Source organism: Aythya marila (assembly GCF_965140915.1).
Source record: "Aythya marila genome assembly, chromosome: 3".
NCBI lineage: Eukaryota > Metazoa > Chordata > Aves > Anseriformes > Anatidae > Aythya > Aythya marila.
In genome coordinates this window covers 81922605-81939543 of record NC_139044.1, presented here as the reverse complement: position 1 = coordinate 81939543, position 16939 = coordinate 81922605, and the positions used below count along the sequence as shown (strand labels likewise).

Sequence of the window (16939 nt, the reverse complement as noted above, 5' to 3'; positions counted from 1 at the left end):
ATTCAGGAGGAAAAGGAACAGCATTTTTATCTAGACCTACAGAGATCTTGTTTTATGGTATGACAATTAATGTGATGTTTCCTTTCAGGCTGATATTATGGACATCAATGAAATTTTCAAAGACTTAGGAATGATGATTCATGAGCAAGGTGATGTGATAGGTAAGTCCAATTCAAATATTCTCTGAAGAGTTGTTATTCTCTGTCTCTGGGAAGCAGCAGTGTAGTACATTCTTTTGCTGGAAAAATTCCTGTAATGTAAAGGTTAATGCTAAAGCAAATCAGGTGCAACCTAATAATGGGTAGACTGGCTGAGGTGATGGGGGATCAACTTTAAAAAGTTTTTTTAAAACAGTTTAAAGGCATGGTTAATTATGTCTTTTTAAAATGTGTATAAGAAGTGTTTAGTTTTTGGAATTGTGTGTTCATGAAATTAGAGTTTGTGGGGGGAATTTTAGTGTGTTGACTAGTGATCTGCAGCTTCAGCAAAAATTCCTGCTTTACACTCCAGGCAGAAAAGCTTATTCTTTTAAATAAATGCGATTGTAAAATTTGTTTTCTGAGTTTGCTGCTAAGCCATGCTGTTTTCTAAACCCAGAATACATTTGCTGGGCATTTTCTGTCACCTTATCCCATAGTATTTTTAAGATCCCCTCCTTTTTTTTTTTTTTTTTTTTTTTTTTTTTTTTTTTTTTGAGTAGAGGTTAGAAGTCAGTAGCAAGTTGGATGACAGAAAAGTACTGAAAGTTTTTCTTCTGGTAGTTTTCCAAGTCTCAGCCTAGCTTGTAGAACAGGGGGCTCTTACTCAGATGAATTCAACCTGGGCGTTTCAGAAATGAACTCAGGCGTAAATATAAGAAAGGCCAACTTCCATAGTGGAAAAAACTTTGGATTTTGGATTTTTGGATTAAAAATGTGGATATTGAAGAAATGGGCATTTGGGGGGTGGAGGCAGCTGTGACATGTGCTCTCAAGTGTATTTCAGCGTTCCAAACCTTTGACTGGGATATGACTAACAAAAATTTGAAATCTTTTCTTTTAAAATATAGACAGCATAGAAGCCAATGTGGAAAATGCAGATGTACATGTGCAACAAGCAAACCAGCAGCTGTCAAGAGCAGCAAACTACCAGGTAATGTAGTTTGAACTACATCGGTTAGAACTACCAACGGCTAGTTCTGTTTAACTGTTCTTTCTCAATTGTCACAATTTAAACTTAATTTTGCAGTTCAGAATTTGATTTTCATTTTCCTCAAAGCTCTCCTGAAGGTGTTTGTTAGACTGTGATGGTATTGCTAGGTCACTGAAACAAAAGTCAGTGACCTGAAAGTTTGGGTTTCCTGTGAAATTAGCTAGGTTGTTTCAGAACACCTGGAATTTTACTGTTATTTAAAAACAAGCAAACAAAATCCTTTAACAACTCAATAAGGAAGAAGATCCTTCATGTGGGGAATGAGTCTCTAAAGGTCAATGGAGGAGTAGAGCAGTCCTCTGAAGAGGCTGCCAGCTAGCATTAATTTTTGCTGTATAAAATCTTCTTGAAGCTGTGTATGTCCTGATTCTGTTAATTGCTATGGTGATGCTACAAAAAGCATTTCAAAAAAAAAAGTTTGAGAGTTTGAAAAGCCCCTTTGAAAAGACCTTTTAATGTGACTTCTTTCTAACATTTTTGACACTTGTTACTAATAAGATTATTTCAAGTAAATCTTCCCTCTTTAGTCAAAGTTAGTCCTTAGATGATTTTATTATTATTATTATTATTATTATTAATCCTCTTGTGTGTTAGCAGTAGCTAGGACAGTACATTGATGACAAAATGTCTGAAGGATTGCTTGCAGATCTCTGGGAGAAAGAAGGATTCACATCCTTGAATTGTATTCCAGGTGGCAGTAATTGGCACAATGCATCATTGTGTGTGACTGGTGGCTCTTCTGATAATGACAAAATTCATAAAGAAAAAAAAAAAATAGTAGCAGTCAAAATTTTCTGTGGAAAGTGTTAGCTTTGGGATTGAAATTGAAAATTAAAACTTTGTGCTAATGTACCTCGAAGAGGAAAGGATGAACTTCTTTTGACCTGAAAGGAAGGTTATCAAGGCTTTTGACAAGCTTTTGTCACATGGGAGAACTGGCTTGGGTTTGAAAGAATTGTGTAGTATGCTTAGGATTTGAACATTACAAGGTGTACAAGGAAGTAAGATCTCCATGTCTTTATTTCACTACCTTGACTAAGTAGTGTTACAGGGAAAAATGCTTTCCTTCTATGCAGTGTTGGTAAGAGGTGGTCTCCAGGATGGAAAAGAAACCAGGAGTGTAAGAGTTGTAGGGAGAGAATCTGGCAGCAGATGAGGAAAGGAGGGGACACTAACAAAGGGCTGAGTTCTAACAAGTTAAATAATTAAACAACTGAGGGGGAGAAATCTTAGGCTGACAATGGGAGAAGTGGTAGCAACACAGCAAGATTAGCAGAAGAGAACAGATAACTAAGAAACTTAGTAGTCTGCGTGGTACTGGGCAGAGAAGTTGCTACTCCAGTGAAAAACCGGCACAGTTTTTTTTCTGCAGGAAAAACAACAGAAAAGCAGACATAAAGCTCTGCTAAAAACAAGGAGCAGAGCCTGGCTTTGCTTCTGGGGCTGTGACCTAGAATCCCAAGATTTGTTATCATCCCTTGGCTACTAGCAAAAGCTTGCAAAACCCACTAGTAAAGTATTCTAATTAATTTCTTGCTGCTTCAGATAAAGGATGATAACCTACTCCTGGTCCTGGCTGCTCTGGAATCTCAAGCTATATGCTGTGTGGGAGATGAAAGTTTTGACAAAGTTTTGGATGTGCCTAAAACTTACTCTATATTGTAATGACACCTCTGTAGTTGAGTCTCTTACTCACAACTTTTTTTTTGAGCAGTTTGAACCTAAGAAACCTCACAAAAACAACTTCTAAATAACTGTGAATAGAAGCAAAGTCAATCGTGTGAAAGTCTAAAACTGCAGTCCTTTGTCCCCTTCTTTATATACATTTATACTCTTTTAATATTTGTTATAGAAGGCCATTTCTGCCTCCTCCTGCAGATGGATTGTCCATTTTCTTCTGTACAAGGCCACCTGTTTTCACACATTTTCTTTCCCAAGTGTTATAATTGTAAATGTTCATTGTCTAAGTTACTGCATTCTCTTTGCTTAGTTTGTTACTTATGCCAGAAAACACTATTGAAATCATTTTCCTGAATAGCAGCAGGACCATAAAGACATTTGAGTTGTTTTCTAATACTGTAGTGCAGTTTTCAATCAACTTTCTTTTCTCTATTTACAGCAAAGATCTCGAAAGAAGATGTGCATCCTCATTAGTATACTTGCTGTTGGAGCATTGATTCTTGTAATTGGCCTATATTTTTCTCTAAAATAAGTATCTGGAGAAGGTGTTGTAATTGATATTTAAATTATGAAAGGAAATTTCTGCAGTCATGGTTTGCTGATTGTGTAGCTAAGTAAAATAATGGTTCTTCTGTACTTCATCACACTTATTTTTATAAGACTTTGTTTTAACCCAAGAAGTAATGTTCTCAGTTCTACTGTCCATATAACTACCTGCCCTCTTGGATGTGAGTGCTGTCTTACCAGTAAAACCAGTCAGCGCCATAAACTGTTCCGTTAACTTGAAAACCTCTTAAAGTTTAAGAGGTTTTTATCAAAATCCTGGTAACTTGTATAGAAGGAAGGTGGGGGAGGAGTGGATTATCTTTGAGATATTGCTAAATGTTGCTGCCAAAACAAACTCCTGAATTGTTGCTTGAGGCAACTAATTCACAACTCAGAATTTAGTTTTAAGCTAGTAATGTCCATCTTTTTTTCTGTTCCATCTCACCTACCTGCCCATTTGATATGGGTGGTTCAAAAACAAAATGTGGGTTGCTGAAGTTGATGTGATCTCCCTTTTTAACTGAAGCCTTCAAATTAAGCCTTCAGTTTGCCTCTAACCTTTCAGATGCTTCATATATCTCTGTATTCAACATTAAGTGTGGTTAAGCCTGGAAGCCTTCTGCAAAGGTAGGTAGGGTGGATGATGTGATTCTTTGGATTTCTTGTTTCAGTTTTTGCATTAAAAATAAAGTTTTATGTGCATACGCCTGATATCTTTGCATCTGAAGTGTGTATCAATGAGCTTGGCTAGATGAAAATAAGTTCTAGTCTGTGAGTTCTTTAATTTACTGGGAAGAATAGAAATTCCCAGCTTCCTAACTGCACTTGAATGTTACTGTTCTGAAACTGTCAGGATTCAGTTTCCATGAACAGATCTGATGTTGTGTGAGGTCTTCCATACAGATGAAGAAAAGATTACAAATTAAATTCCAAGTTCAATGGTCATATTTAAATATAATTTCTTAATCAGTTGAACTTACTCAAACTGCTTAAGAAGTGTGATGCTTATAGCCTTTAATATGACCTTTTTCCTTTTGTGCCATTTTGTACTAATATATTAAAAATGTAACTGAACACTTTTTTCTGCCAATTGATCTATTTGCATTTTTAATTGACATTGATGAACTAATCTGAAAAGTGTACAGATGAAAAAATCGATTTGTATTTTATCAAGTTCTTGTACACTCGACCGATAGAGAAAGCACTGTTTACATAGTGAACTATGAAATGTTGTTTGGGAACAATCTAACTGTAAGCGTAAATAGACTTCGGAATTGTAACTGTGCAACCAAAATAAAGGTCTTTTAAAGAGTACATTTTTCTAGTAGCTCCTTTTTTCAGAATCTGTCTTTACAAGCATTTTGTCTTCAATGTTATCTCTTGACAACTCGAGAGAATTCCAGCTCTTCTGCTGTTCCTGTGATACTCTTCACTTAGAAATAGAAATGGGTCTTGCCTCCCCACCTCTGTGACCCCAGCATTAGGGAAGGATGCTTGCTCTATATGGCTGCTGACACGGGTGTTAAGTTATCCTTTGGCACAGCATGAAGCTTTGGAGGGACAGGAATCCATAATCTGGGAAGAAGACTTGTGCTGCTGTTCTTGGATCCCAAAAGCAAGGGAGGAAAAATAAGTCCTGTGGACCTGTGGTCTACTTAACGTGGAAAACACCTCTGAGACTGAACGGGGAATTTAATTTTCATGTAAGTTGTAGTATGGACATGGGTTGTGGTCCCAGCTGCTGTACTTGTGTGGCTGCCTTTGTGCTGAGAGTGAGGCGAGGACTCTACGTACCTTTGAGTAACCATCAGATATGGTTTGGGGCACTGGCAGCCGTGGCAATGCTAGCAGTAGTTGTGCTGATGCCTTTCTTTGGTTCCAGGCCCCACTGGTCTGAACTAGAAGAGCAGTCAGCACTTTGAATAGCTTCCTTACTAGTGAAGTAAAACTGACTTTGGAAGTTTCTTGGCCTTAATGTTTAACAGTCTTTATGCTACTACAAACAGCTGCAGGGAAGAATAGCCTGATCCTACTTGCCCAGGAGATCCTTTCCTCTATGGCAAAATGTGATGCTTCTGTCAGTGACTGTTTGAACACACTGACGTACTTGGTGAGGAAATGCAGCACTTCAGCAGCAGTTCTTCAGCTCTGACTCCTGGCAGATCTGCTCACATTTTGCAAATTGTGTTTATCCAGCAGTAAGCGACTGGAAAGCAGAATAGACAATGCTTAAGGTTTCACCCAGTAGGAGCCACGCAGGATGGGACAGCAGTTTTGAGTCACAGAGATTGTGAGTTGCACAGCATTGCATTTCTCATATCCATGCTGTGTTCTTGCTCTTCTGTGTTTGATTTGTCTGAATGTCTTTATTGTCATGTGCAGTGGGTGCTTTATTTTCAGATAAATTGTGCCTGATCTGTTCAGCTGCTCTCCTGTCTTAGCAGTTTAGGCACTGTCAGGGAGAAGAGAGCGCTGCTGCAAACTGCGGTGCGTGTCTTGCTTGCTTCATTCAACGCCTCCTACTCATAAAGACAGCTTATTGGGTGGGTGTCCCTCCCTGACACACTCCTCAAGAGAAAAGCCTTCCTTTCTTCAGTTCTGGTGGAGGGGGAGCACTGGAGGCCCTTACTTCTGGAATTGATGCAAGGCAGGCTAGACTGCTGCTGCCTCTGCTGCTGCTGTGCAAGGCAGGAGGTAGGGGGGAAGCCAGCACCGTAGTGTTCACACGCAGGCTCCTGTATCTGATGGAAAGAGAAGCCCACAAGGCCTTAATTGCTCATTAAGAAGCTTGGTGCTCTTAATTTTCAGTCTTCTTTAGGCAGAAAGCGTTATGGTGGTGTGTGTTTGGTTGTTTTTTGTTTGTTTGTTTGATTTTTTTTTGCTTAGCATGCCCATCTTGGGAGGCATAAGTATTCATTTTTAAGTTGCTCTTAACGGAGCTCCTCTCTGTCTTTTCCCTCTTGTGCATACTTGCTCTCATCTATACAAAATGCAATTTCCAAGTATTTAAAAAAAAGTGTTGATACCTGTTAAAAATCTAGTAAAACATCTGGATACAACATGTATGAGTCAATGTTTTTAGAACAAAGATTTTGGCTGTTCCAAATTATCCATCAATATCTGTCAGATTAGCAAGGCCAAAGAAATGCAATCAAAGCACTCTTCATTTTGCTGAAGGAACCTGGTAAGAATAGTTCCTTTGTAGTTATCTAAACCACACACCAGGGGTGCCTTTCTGTTCTTTCCTGCTTTTCTAAAGGACTGGAAATCACAGGGGCAGACAGCTTTGTAAAGGCTTTCTATTTTATTTTTTTTTTTGGTTGTTTTGTGGTTTTCTTGTTTGTTTTCCTGTACCTTCCCCCTTGGAAATCATTCTTGATAATCAACAGGGTACACAATATTGCCAAACTATATCCAAGAGCCTTCTTAGGTCACCCTCACGTCCACCGTGCATAGTCAGCAAATGTTTGATGTCAGAGATAAAGGTGGATTTTGGGCATCCAAAATAGTTTGAAACCACAAAACAATATTTAATCTTGGGAAGAAAAGGGTCAAGAGATAGGGCAAAGGGATAAAAGTGCATTATCTGTCAGCAGATGTTAGAAAGACCAAATGCTCTTTGTAGCTGATCACTGTTTGGGGCTGTTTCAAGGACTGGTTGTGCTGCTCAGAGTCATGTTTGGAAAAGACTTGGTTTGCTTCTTAGCCCTGGTTGAACCTGTTGGGTGCTTTCAGGAGCAGAAGGTTAGTGAGAGAGGAAAGAGCAGAGACCTCTTGTTTTGCCGTACATCAACATTTGATGACTTTGTTTCTTAGGATACCTGCAGTGGTAAGTGATGCTTAAGAGAATAGCATGCAGCTTTCCTTTCAGTTTGCAATTAAGTCCAAGCATCTCACGCAAAGCTGTTTTGGAGTGAGGAGTAATTATTCTCTGATGAGGTGCCCACCTGCAGAGCTGCTCTTGGTGCTATTGCAATGTACAATTTCAAGAGTAAATACCTGAAAATGATCAGCTTTCAGGCACCTTTGTCCTTGTACGTGTCTCCCTCTGACATTGCTCCTAAAGCTGCAGTAATTTCTAGAACTGAAGGATTCGCTTAGTTCTTTGCGTGCCCTGAACACATTGGGTGATCAAGGAAGCCAAGTGTTTGCATAATAGTAAGGGACTCTACAAACCCAGAAATAACCAGAAAAAAGTTACATAATATTCATTTTTGAAAGATGTGTTGTATTCACTCAAGTAGAACATCATGAGAGCACTAAATGATGCCATAACTTGATATTTATACAATTGCTGGTGTACTTTTCCCACAGGGGATTTGAATGTCTAGGCTTGAACACAGCTGCAGTGATTTTGCTCCTGTTCCAAATGCTACTTGGAAAGTAGCAAGGGCAAGGGAAAATATCACACTTGCTGATATTTGTAAGAATACTCTGAACAGTGTTTGCTCTTTAATAATCATGTCTTTGTCCACAAATACAGTGCTTTTCTGCTACTACTGATATTTTTCTGATTTAAGAAAAAAATAAATTAAAAGGCTTGTTAGCACAAGATAATAAATCAGATTGCAGCTTTGTTTTTATTATTATAACATTTTCAAACGTGCCTTGCAAAAAGAGGGAGAGAGGGGAATAAATTGCTAGCAGCATGATTCATTTTTTCTTCCCCCCACACCCTCAATGTTTTTCAAGGTTCATCCTGGACTGGTTTATGAAGAAGTTTTCCTTTATTCAATGTTTAAGCAGAAGATACTTGCTCTTTGGCAATGCAGACTGAAGCTTGAAGAATAATCCTGTAGTAACAAGGGTGGGAAGGAGCAGGCAAACCAAGTAATCCAAGAAGTCTGAATGATAATACTCCTCCTTGCCTTTACTCAAAAACCTGCTGAAGCTACTGCAATTGCCAAGCTTATGAGAGGCTTCACCTCTACTCAAGACCCACGGTGAGTGCCTCAGCTGCAACTGCAGGTGCTCCTGAGTCCTGCCCAGCAGGTGGATCTTTGTCTGAGAGGTGAGTGGAGACAAGCAAAGCATCTCCTCTTTTCTAGGGGAGGACATTAGCCTTGTGGAGAGGGTAGTTAAATATATTCCCTACCATCTGCATCATGCGTGCTCCCACCCACTCTTACATAAGCTCAAATGTTCTCTCTGCAGAGAAGGAAATGAAAACCCCAAATAAGGTTCCTGGAACCCAACAAAATGAAAGAATTAGACCTCACTTTTCTTTCTCTTCAAGAACTGTCCTGCTAAGCGTCACCAAAATAGCAAGAAATATCATTGTCTTGTACGCTGCTGTTCCTTGACAGCTCTTCTTCAACCAGATAAAGAATAAATATAATCTTGGAGACTAGCCACTGTGTTGTCAGTGAGAATTAGGCTGAAAAAGCTTGAAGATTAGAAATGCTTGTTAAAAAGTAGATTTAAGCTGTCTGTAAGTTGATAAAACAAGTTAAAGCTTTCTTTGTCATCCTCAGTTTTGATGTCTTCAGCAAATCATTCTTTATTTAAAATAATAAAAAGAGAATTTTAAATGGAGAAGACTAGAGGATTCGTCCCTGATCTGCATGATTTCTTTCAGTTTACAAACTGTAAACCTCCAAGTGGAGAACTGTGAATCTTCAAGCTTTACAGGGGTTGTCTCTGCAGGAATAACCAACTATCCTTTCACACTTTTTTTTTTTTTTTTTTTTTTTTTTTTTAACTACTGCAGACTCAATTGTATCCCTTGAAAGGGGCAGGCTGGCACCACAGTGGCCAGACAGAAATACAGGGTGTAATTAATTTTCAAGTTTCAAGGCAAAAGTGGATTTTTCCTTTAAAAGATGAAATTTTATTAAATACTAGTCACTGCAAGAAGAATGGATGTGTGCCTCTCTCTATGCCTGAATGAGCTGGAACTCAGGGAAGTGTCTCTTTTGCAGCCTGGTCAGCCATCACATGCTGGGGCAAGATATTTAAGTTTCTACCGATTACAAATCAGAATAAAGTTGAGTGTTTGAGCATCTGAACAATCTGAAATTACAATGAGAAAATATACACAAAAGTCTCTTGCCAATAACCTCTTTTAATAGTTGCTTTGCAGATGGGTGTTGGAATCACTCTTCTGAGAATCTGTGGTGCCTTGAGATGAGTGAAGAATAATTTGCTTTGTATTCCTTTTGTAGAAGTTTCTTTCGTGGTTTTGGTATCTGGGTGTTTCAATAAAAGGTGGAAATCACCGTCTCCTAATTACAAATATATTTGTAATATAAAATGTATTTTGAAATATACAGATTTACTTTCAGTTTCATATAAATTGAGGGTGGTGGATTATATGTTTAGATGTATCCAGAAAACAAAACAAAACAAAAAAAATATGACTTGCATATTTTGCATATAAGTATATGCATGAGTAATTGCGTATAAGATTTTTTTTCATTGCTTGTTGCAATAACTTTAGACAAGCAACATTTGGAAAGATGTGCTGTTTCAATATGATTTTTATAACCCTTGGTTTGGGACAGATTGTGACAGAGGGGGCCAGACAGGGACTGAGACCCAACTTTCCCCTGCTCCGGCTTTCACCTGGAAGCCCATGAAGGTCCTGCCCATCCTGTTGTGATAATCTTCTTTCTTAAAATAAGGTTAGTTATGTTGACTACAAAATTACTCTGCAAATCCAGTATCACAGAATCACAGAATTTTCTAGGTTGGAAGAGACCTCAAGGTCATCGAGTCCAACCTAACGCTAACAGCCCTCCACTAAACCATATCCCTAAGCTCTACATCTAAACGTCTTTTAAAGACTTCCAGGGATGGTGACTCCACCACTTCCCTGGGCAGCCTGTTCCAGTGCCTCACAACCCTTTCAGTGAAGAAGTTCTTCCTAACATCTAACCTAAACCAGTAGTTCAAGAGTAGGAGCAAACATTTTGTTCACTCAGTTTCAAAAGCATTCAGTGATGGATCATTTTGGCATGATCAATTCAGTAACTTCCATGAACTTCTCAATCAGTGATAGCCTTGACCTCACAGTAGATCTTCTCAGTGAAAAAGATAATTCTTTCTGTTTCTTCTGGAAGACACAGGAGTGAGGCTCTTGGTGGGGGTTGTTGTTGTTGTTGCTTGTTTTATCCCTACAGCTCTAATTTTATGGCGGGTTTGCACCTGCAACCAAGAAATGCCTTGCAATTCCACCCTTCAGGCCTGTGTCTGTTGTTGTCCCTGACTGTTTTCTTCCGAACAATGCTAGGACAGCAGAAGTTTGACCTAAAGTTTCTCTTTCCCCAAAGAAGTAAGAAATGCATAAAACCTCTAGCCAACTGTAGATCTCTGGATTTTCAGTAGAACTTACAAACCTCATGGGTTTGGTTGTGGGTTTTTTATTTTTTATTTTTTATTTTTTGAAAAGTGATTCATCCGTTTACACACACAGCTCTGGATAGAAAGGCTAAAGGAATATTTGTTAAACCATTCACATATGCGCATAGACTAGAAGAGCTCTGAAATAAATACTGCATGAAGACCGCAAGACTAAAAGAAAGTAAGAAAAATATTTGAGAGGGTAGGATGAAGTAGAGGAGACAAAAAGGGATCATTCTATAGCTTGTACTATTGAGAAGAACAGAAATAAATATGACAACTGCAGGTCTGAGAAACTGCATGCAACTGCAGAGGGCTGTACTGAAAACACTATGCAACATTGTTCTGTGCAGTAGATGGTGGCTGACTGTCACCCAATACAGATGACTCAAATTTTGAAAATTGCTCTACTATGAATAGCCTTCTAAAGCTATCCTTTAATACAGCCAGAAAATGTATCTTTGCTCTTCTTGTTTTACCGCTCTGTGAGGAAAAAAGCGGGAGCTGCTCTGCATATTGTGCTTCATTTGTATCCTAAGGCTTCAGTAATCTGGTGAAATCATTTTAGCTATGAGTTTAGGGGCATGTTCCGATCATTGAACTTTTTTTGGCTTCCCAATTATGTTGTTTTCTCGGGTGGTTGTGTTCTCAGTGAAAACATGAAGAGCACTGGAACAGGGGCAAAATGTGTTTGCAAGGCTTGTAAGAGGTTAAGGGGACCAAAATAAATGCATTGTAGTGATGTCAAGAAATTTGAGATACAGAGGCATAATTCAGTCTCGCTGTGCATGAGTTACCATTAAAAAGTATATATACCATACTCAAAATTTAGACATTTAGCAAGTCAGATGCTTTATTAAATCAGATTCAGAATTTCAAGTGGCATAAATCTATTTCATTTGAGAACATCCTGTGACTCAAATTCAACTTGCCATCAACCAGAACCCCCCAGATCCCCTTCTGCAGGGCTGTTTTCCAGCCTCTTACTGCCCAGCCTTTACCTACAGCTAGGGTTGCCCCTTCCCAGATTCAGAATGTGACTCTTGCTCTTGTTCTGGCTGGTAATTGCCCAGATGTCTAATTTATCAAGATATTTTCTTCGTTTGGGCTTTTTGCTATGATTCCCCTGTACTACTCCTATGCTGTTCTGTTGGGATGTTTCTAGCAAAAGCCATGTCCCAAACTGTGTTCTCTAATTGAAACATTGGCAAGACTGATTTATGAAACGTATGTTCACAATGCCACTGCAGGTACTGATGAGGTACCACGCTTACAAGATGTGCTACTCTTCCAATTACTTAAGGCTTCCTTGGCATCAGGCTAGTGGCTAAGACTTATGAAACCTCAAATTTGGGCTGGTTGTCAACAGTTTCTCTTGAGGAAAAAGGGAGGAAGCTCCTCAGCTTGTGACCTTTCCAAAAATGTAGCAGTAATGGTTTCTATGTGTGATGAAGGAAGAAGAAATGGTGATGACTTGTCCTGTATAATACCACAGTGATGCAAAGATATGAAATCCGATTCTCAATGGGTTTCAGAGCACCCAGCCAGTGTGTGGAACTATGGACTGGCTGAAGAAATTACTGGAAGCACTAGAGAGAGGCTGCCTGTCCCTGGAAATCTGGATGCTCTTCTGAAGAGAGACTGCTCTTAGGACACCTAGTTGGGGCTCTTTCACCCCAAATAAGTCCTGGGACTAGGGGAGCATGAATCTGTAGCCCTGAGGTTAGGGCCTATACCTAGAAGGAGAAAAAATCCTAGGATCCAGTTTTTCCTGGTTAGACTTTGCAGTATAGATATGTAGAAGACCTTTTGATGATTTCTTTAACAAATTCAGCCCAGAAATTTTTAACAAAGGCAAAAAGTACAATACCATCCTGCACTTTAGTCATGATAACCTCATGCAACACTACAGGATTGGGGCAGAGTGGCTGGAAAGCTGTGCAGAGGAAAGGGATCTGGGGGTGTTGATCGAAACTCACCTGAACATGAGCCAACAGTGTGCTCAGGTGGCCAAGCAGGCCAACGGCATCCTGGCTGGCATCAGGAATAGTGCAGCCAGCAGGACCAGGGAGGTGATCATCCCCCTGTACCTGCATCCTCTGGTGAGGCTGCACCTCAAGTGCTGTGTTCAGCTTTGGACCCGTCACTACCAGAAGGACATCAAGGCCCTGGAGTGTGTCCAGAGAAGGGCTACGAAGCTGGTGAAGGGCCTGGAGCACAAGTCCTGTGAGGATCAGCTGAAGGAACTGGGGGTGTTTAGTCTGGAGAGGAGGCTCAGGGGAGACCTTACTGCTCTCTACAACTACCTGAAAGGAAGGTGTGGGGAGCTGGGGGTCAGCCTCTTCTCACAGGTAACTAGTGATAGAGGGAATGGCCTCAAGTTTTGCCAGGGGAGGTTTAGGTTGGAAATGAGGAGACATTTCTTCTCAGAAAGAGCAGTCAGGCACTGGGACGGGTTGCCCAGAGAGGTGGTGGAGTCACCGTCCCTGGGGGCGTTTAAGGAAAGGTTGGACGTGGTGCTTAGGGACATGGTTTAGTGGGTGATATTGGTGGTAGGGGGATGGTTGGACCAGATGATCTTGGAGGTCTTTTCCAACCCTAATGATTCTATGAAACCGTTTGTTTGATCAAGAATTTCTAAACTATAGAAAAAAAGAAAATGTATGGGACTTGTAAATTAACATGAGACAGGAGAATGCAAATTTAACAATGTTTAACACAGCCTCTAGCACAAGTTGTTTTTAAGAGCATTTTGTTTTATGACTTTTTTTTCCTACTTGTCCAGGATTGTAACATTTTCTGTGGATGTGCATTACAGAATACTTCCCACTGTGCTGAGTAGTACTTAATGGCTAGTAGTCATCAGAGTGCCAGTAGTACTGATTTGCTTTTAATGGGTGCCAAAGTACCTTGAGTGTTTACTTTAAGATGCTGTGAGCAATGGGATGAAATAGGTTTAGCAGGATGGCGCAAGGCTGGGACTGGTCTGGGCTCATGCAAAGGTGTTGTGTCAGGTGAGAATAAAGAGGTGACAACTGCACCTCAGAACTGTGCTGCTTCCACAGTTGTGATGGAGAAAATGATTATTATGAATAAATAAATAAATAAACCCTGCTTGAAACTAAGGCAGCAGAATAGTAATAGAGCCTGAAAATCTGTGGGCATTCCTATCTTGGTTGTCTTTTCCCTCAAAGCTCAATACAACCTGGACAATCTACAAAGCCATCAGGCTTTGATGACATTTTTTCCCCAAGCTGTAAGAGACCAGACTGGTGATGGAAAGGCTGGGGAGAAAGGCCCGAGATGTCTAAACAATGGCTAGGAAATCTTCATGGTTTTTGTTTGTTTTGGTGGGTTTTGTTTGTTTTTTACATCATCAGTCTTGATAAAGATTTGTCAGAACAAGCAAGTAACAGTGGATTTTTTTATTATTATTTTTTTCTTTTTCAAATAGTGGTGATGTACTTCACAGAGAAATCTCTGAGAAGAGGCTGTGAGCATGTAAACAGGCAATTTTCAGGGAAGTTTGGGTTGGGAATGTAACCTCCTATCCTACCAGGGGCTTGGAGTACACATAACAAGGATATGGTGTTAAAATAATTGAGAAGCTCCTGAAGAATGCTGAGGAGTCAAACTCTGATCTGTGCTTAGCACTACAAAATTACAGTTCTGTGCTGATGAACCAAAGTTCATTACTTGCAGATCATCTGTTCAATGTAAAGCTGAGAGCCTGGCTGTTGTGATGTCAGGCTTATAGGAATAGGGAGAGATGAATGAAGCTAAACAGAAAAGCCATTGTGATTTAAAGTCTATGAAATGCCACTACTTACTGAAAATTACACATTGTGCAATGAGGCTGGAAAGGAGGGTTTAACAGCAGCATTGGTATCACATGAGACTTCTGAGGTTGTAGCCACAGACGGATGTGTACAGTGACCGCCTCTTTCAGCTCCCACAAAGGCTTTGAGGAGGAGCAATGAAGTCATGGCTTCCTTGGTGAGCTCTGCTTCCAAAGCAGAGCTGCTGTGGGTCCAGGTGTGCAAGCTCTGAAGCATCACAGTGTCAGAACAACTCGTGGTCTGCTGGCAGTAGTGGTATTGGTGTTTTAAAGGAAGCTTGGAAAACACTGAGAGGGCAGGGGGCAACAAAACTCTGGTTTTCATCACGAATAATGTATCACTGTCTTCAAAATGCTGTAAAGAAATCTTGGACAGTGGAAGAATTTTGCTTGCAAGATGTTTCACAGGCTATAGCAGCAACAAACTCAACTGCTTGAAATCCTTGCACCTAAGTGGAGCAGGCACACAGTTAGTTAAAGCAGCCCTTTGCAAAAATGCAGCTTGGGGATGCCTTTTACCTTCCCTTCATTGTGAGGGAGATTTGAGACGACAGATTTGTACACATGTATTCCCACATCCAGACTGCACAAAAGGCACTGCTCTGATATTTTCACTGTTGTTAGTTTGTGTGTGCAGTTAAGGTAAATGTCTCCCTCACCCAGCACCCAGCGTGCCCCCCACAGCCTCTGGCTCTGCCAAAGTAGTGCTCCAGCACATTTACAGCTTGCAGCCTGGCCAGCTCTAAGCCAAAGGCCTGTGGGAATGGGGATCAGAGCTGTTTTTCTGTCTGTATGCTTTTCTGCCAGACTCTTTGGGAGGGGGTAAATGGCAGGCCCTGCTTTGGCACTTCTGTGGGACCTTTCCCTGCTTTCTCCCACCCCTAACTGTGAAGTAACCACACAACCTGACCTGAAGTAAATTTAGCAATCGAGTAGTGTTGATCTTCAAAATTAAAAGTAAACATTTTCGTAAAATACTTTTTCTTTCCTGGAAGTTTAGAGCAAGCTCAGTTATGGGAAGAGGTAGTTTCTTTTTCCCGCAATCCGGCAATGTTTTGACATAATGGGATAATCTATGATATTTTGTTAATATCATGACTTATGACTAATAAAAAAGGAATTAGAGCTTCAGTTAAAATAAAAGCCAGCAAACAGGCAGTTGCTTCCAATGATCTTTGTGAAGACCTTAACACTCTCTCAGTTTACCATACCTACAGTCATCTGAGGGGATATAATGCAGACAAGGACCCATATTCATACCACCACCAGAAAGTGTTAAATACAGCTCCACCCAGGAGTCTCTGCAAATGGTCTTTGGATGTCATGTCCAGCTGGTACGGCCACATGTAGAAAGATTGCTTATATGAGTATGTGTTTTGGGCTTTGGTCTCATGGGTATATTTGCAAACCTGTCATCAATGAAAATTGAAATAATATGTATGCATGCTTTGGATTGGTATGGTGTGCTACATGCAATGATTTGTTCTGTTTTGTTTGGAAGACTAACTGTGCTGAAGTGAGCACTAACTTGAAAATATTTCTGCCTATGAACATCAGATGGCTGAAAATCTTTACAGTTAGTGCTCATATGGGGGCATTTGACAGCTGTTTTCTCCTGATGTTTAAAAGAACTGTCTGAGATCCACTGTGGTATAGACATAAACTTTCTCAGAGTCTAGAAATCTTTTAATGATACTTATTCTTTCTTCTGCAACACTTGCATAATGTCTCTGAAAAAAGAGCAAAGATTCAAAAATAATATGTACTGATGACACTGTATCCTTAACATAGCTATAGTATAAAAGAATAACAATGTATATTTATAAATAAGTCTGTTTAAAGTAAGATGTAAATGACCAAGCCTATTTTACTAGACAGGACATTCCCTTATAGTCCCAAACCACCTGGTGCAGACCTCTGTCTGAACAGCTTCATGCTTTACTCTGAAGTAAGTGGTGACACTGCAAGGAGATTATAGGGCGGACTTCCACACACAAATATGGGGCAGAACTATATAACAGATGGGGGGGGGGGGGGGGGTTGTCAAAACAAGAATGTGGTAGGCTAACTTGAAGGATTTTAAAAGCAATATTTTTTTTTTCAAGGGCTAGCACAAGCAGCATAGAGATGGAAGGGAGAGTAGGGAGAACAGTGGTAACTCCTGACTAGGAAAGTGATGGTGAGTAGCTGGGACTTGGCTGCGGCAGTAACTTTTTTACCCTGCTCAGATTCAGTAAGAATAGGACACTTATAGCAGCCCAAAACCCGAGACCTTCAGTGAGTATTACAGTAATCACCTGTATATTTTCAATTTCTTAAATATCTTTTTAGTACATGAACCCT

General features: G+C 40.0%; 1 protein-coding gene across 2 annotated transcripts in view; it reads left to right on the top strand.

Annotated features, from left to right (window-relative positions):
• The window catches only part of STX7 (syntaxin 7), a 30680-nt gene extending 25955 nt beyond the window's left edge, over positions 1–4725 (top strand). For both annotated transcript variants that reach the window (XM_082756506.1, XM_082756507.1), the window contains exons 8-10: positions 89–161; positions 1049–1131; positions 3311–4725. In XM_082756506.1, coding sequence (XP_082612632.1) covers positions 89–161; positions 1049–1131; positions 3311–3403 — 249 coding nt within the window. In that variant the 3' untranslated portion in view covers positions 3404–4725. The remainder of the gene's footprint in view (positions 1–88; positions 162–1048; positions 1132–3310) is intronic.
• The last annotated feature ends 12214 nt before the right edge of the window (positions 4726–16939 follow it).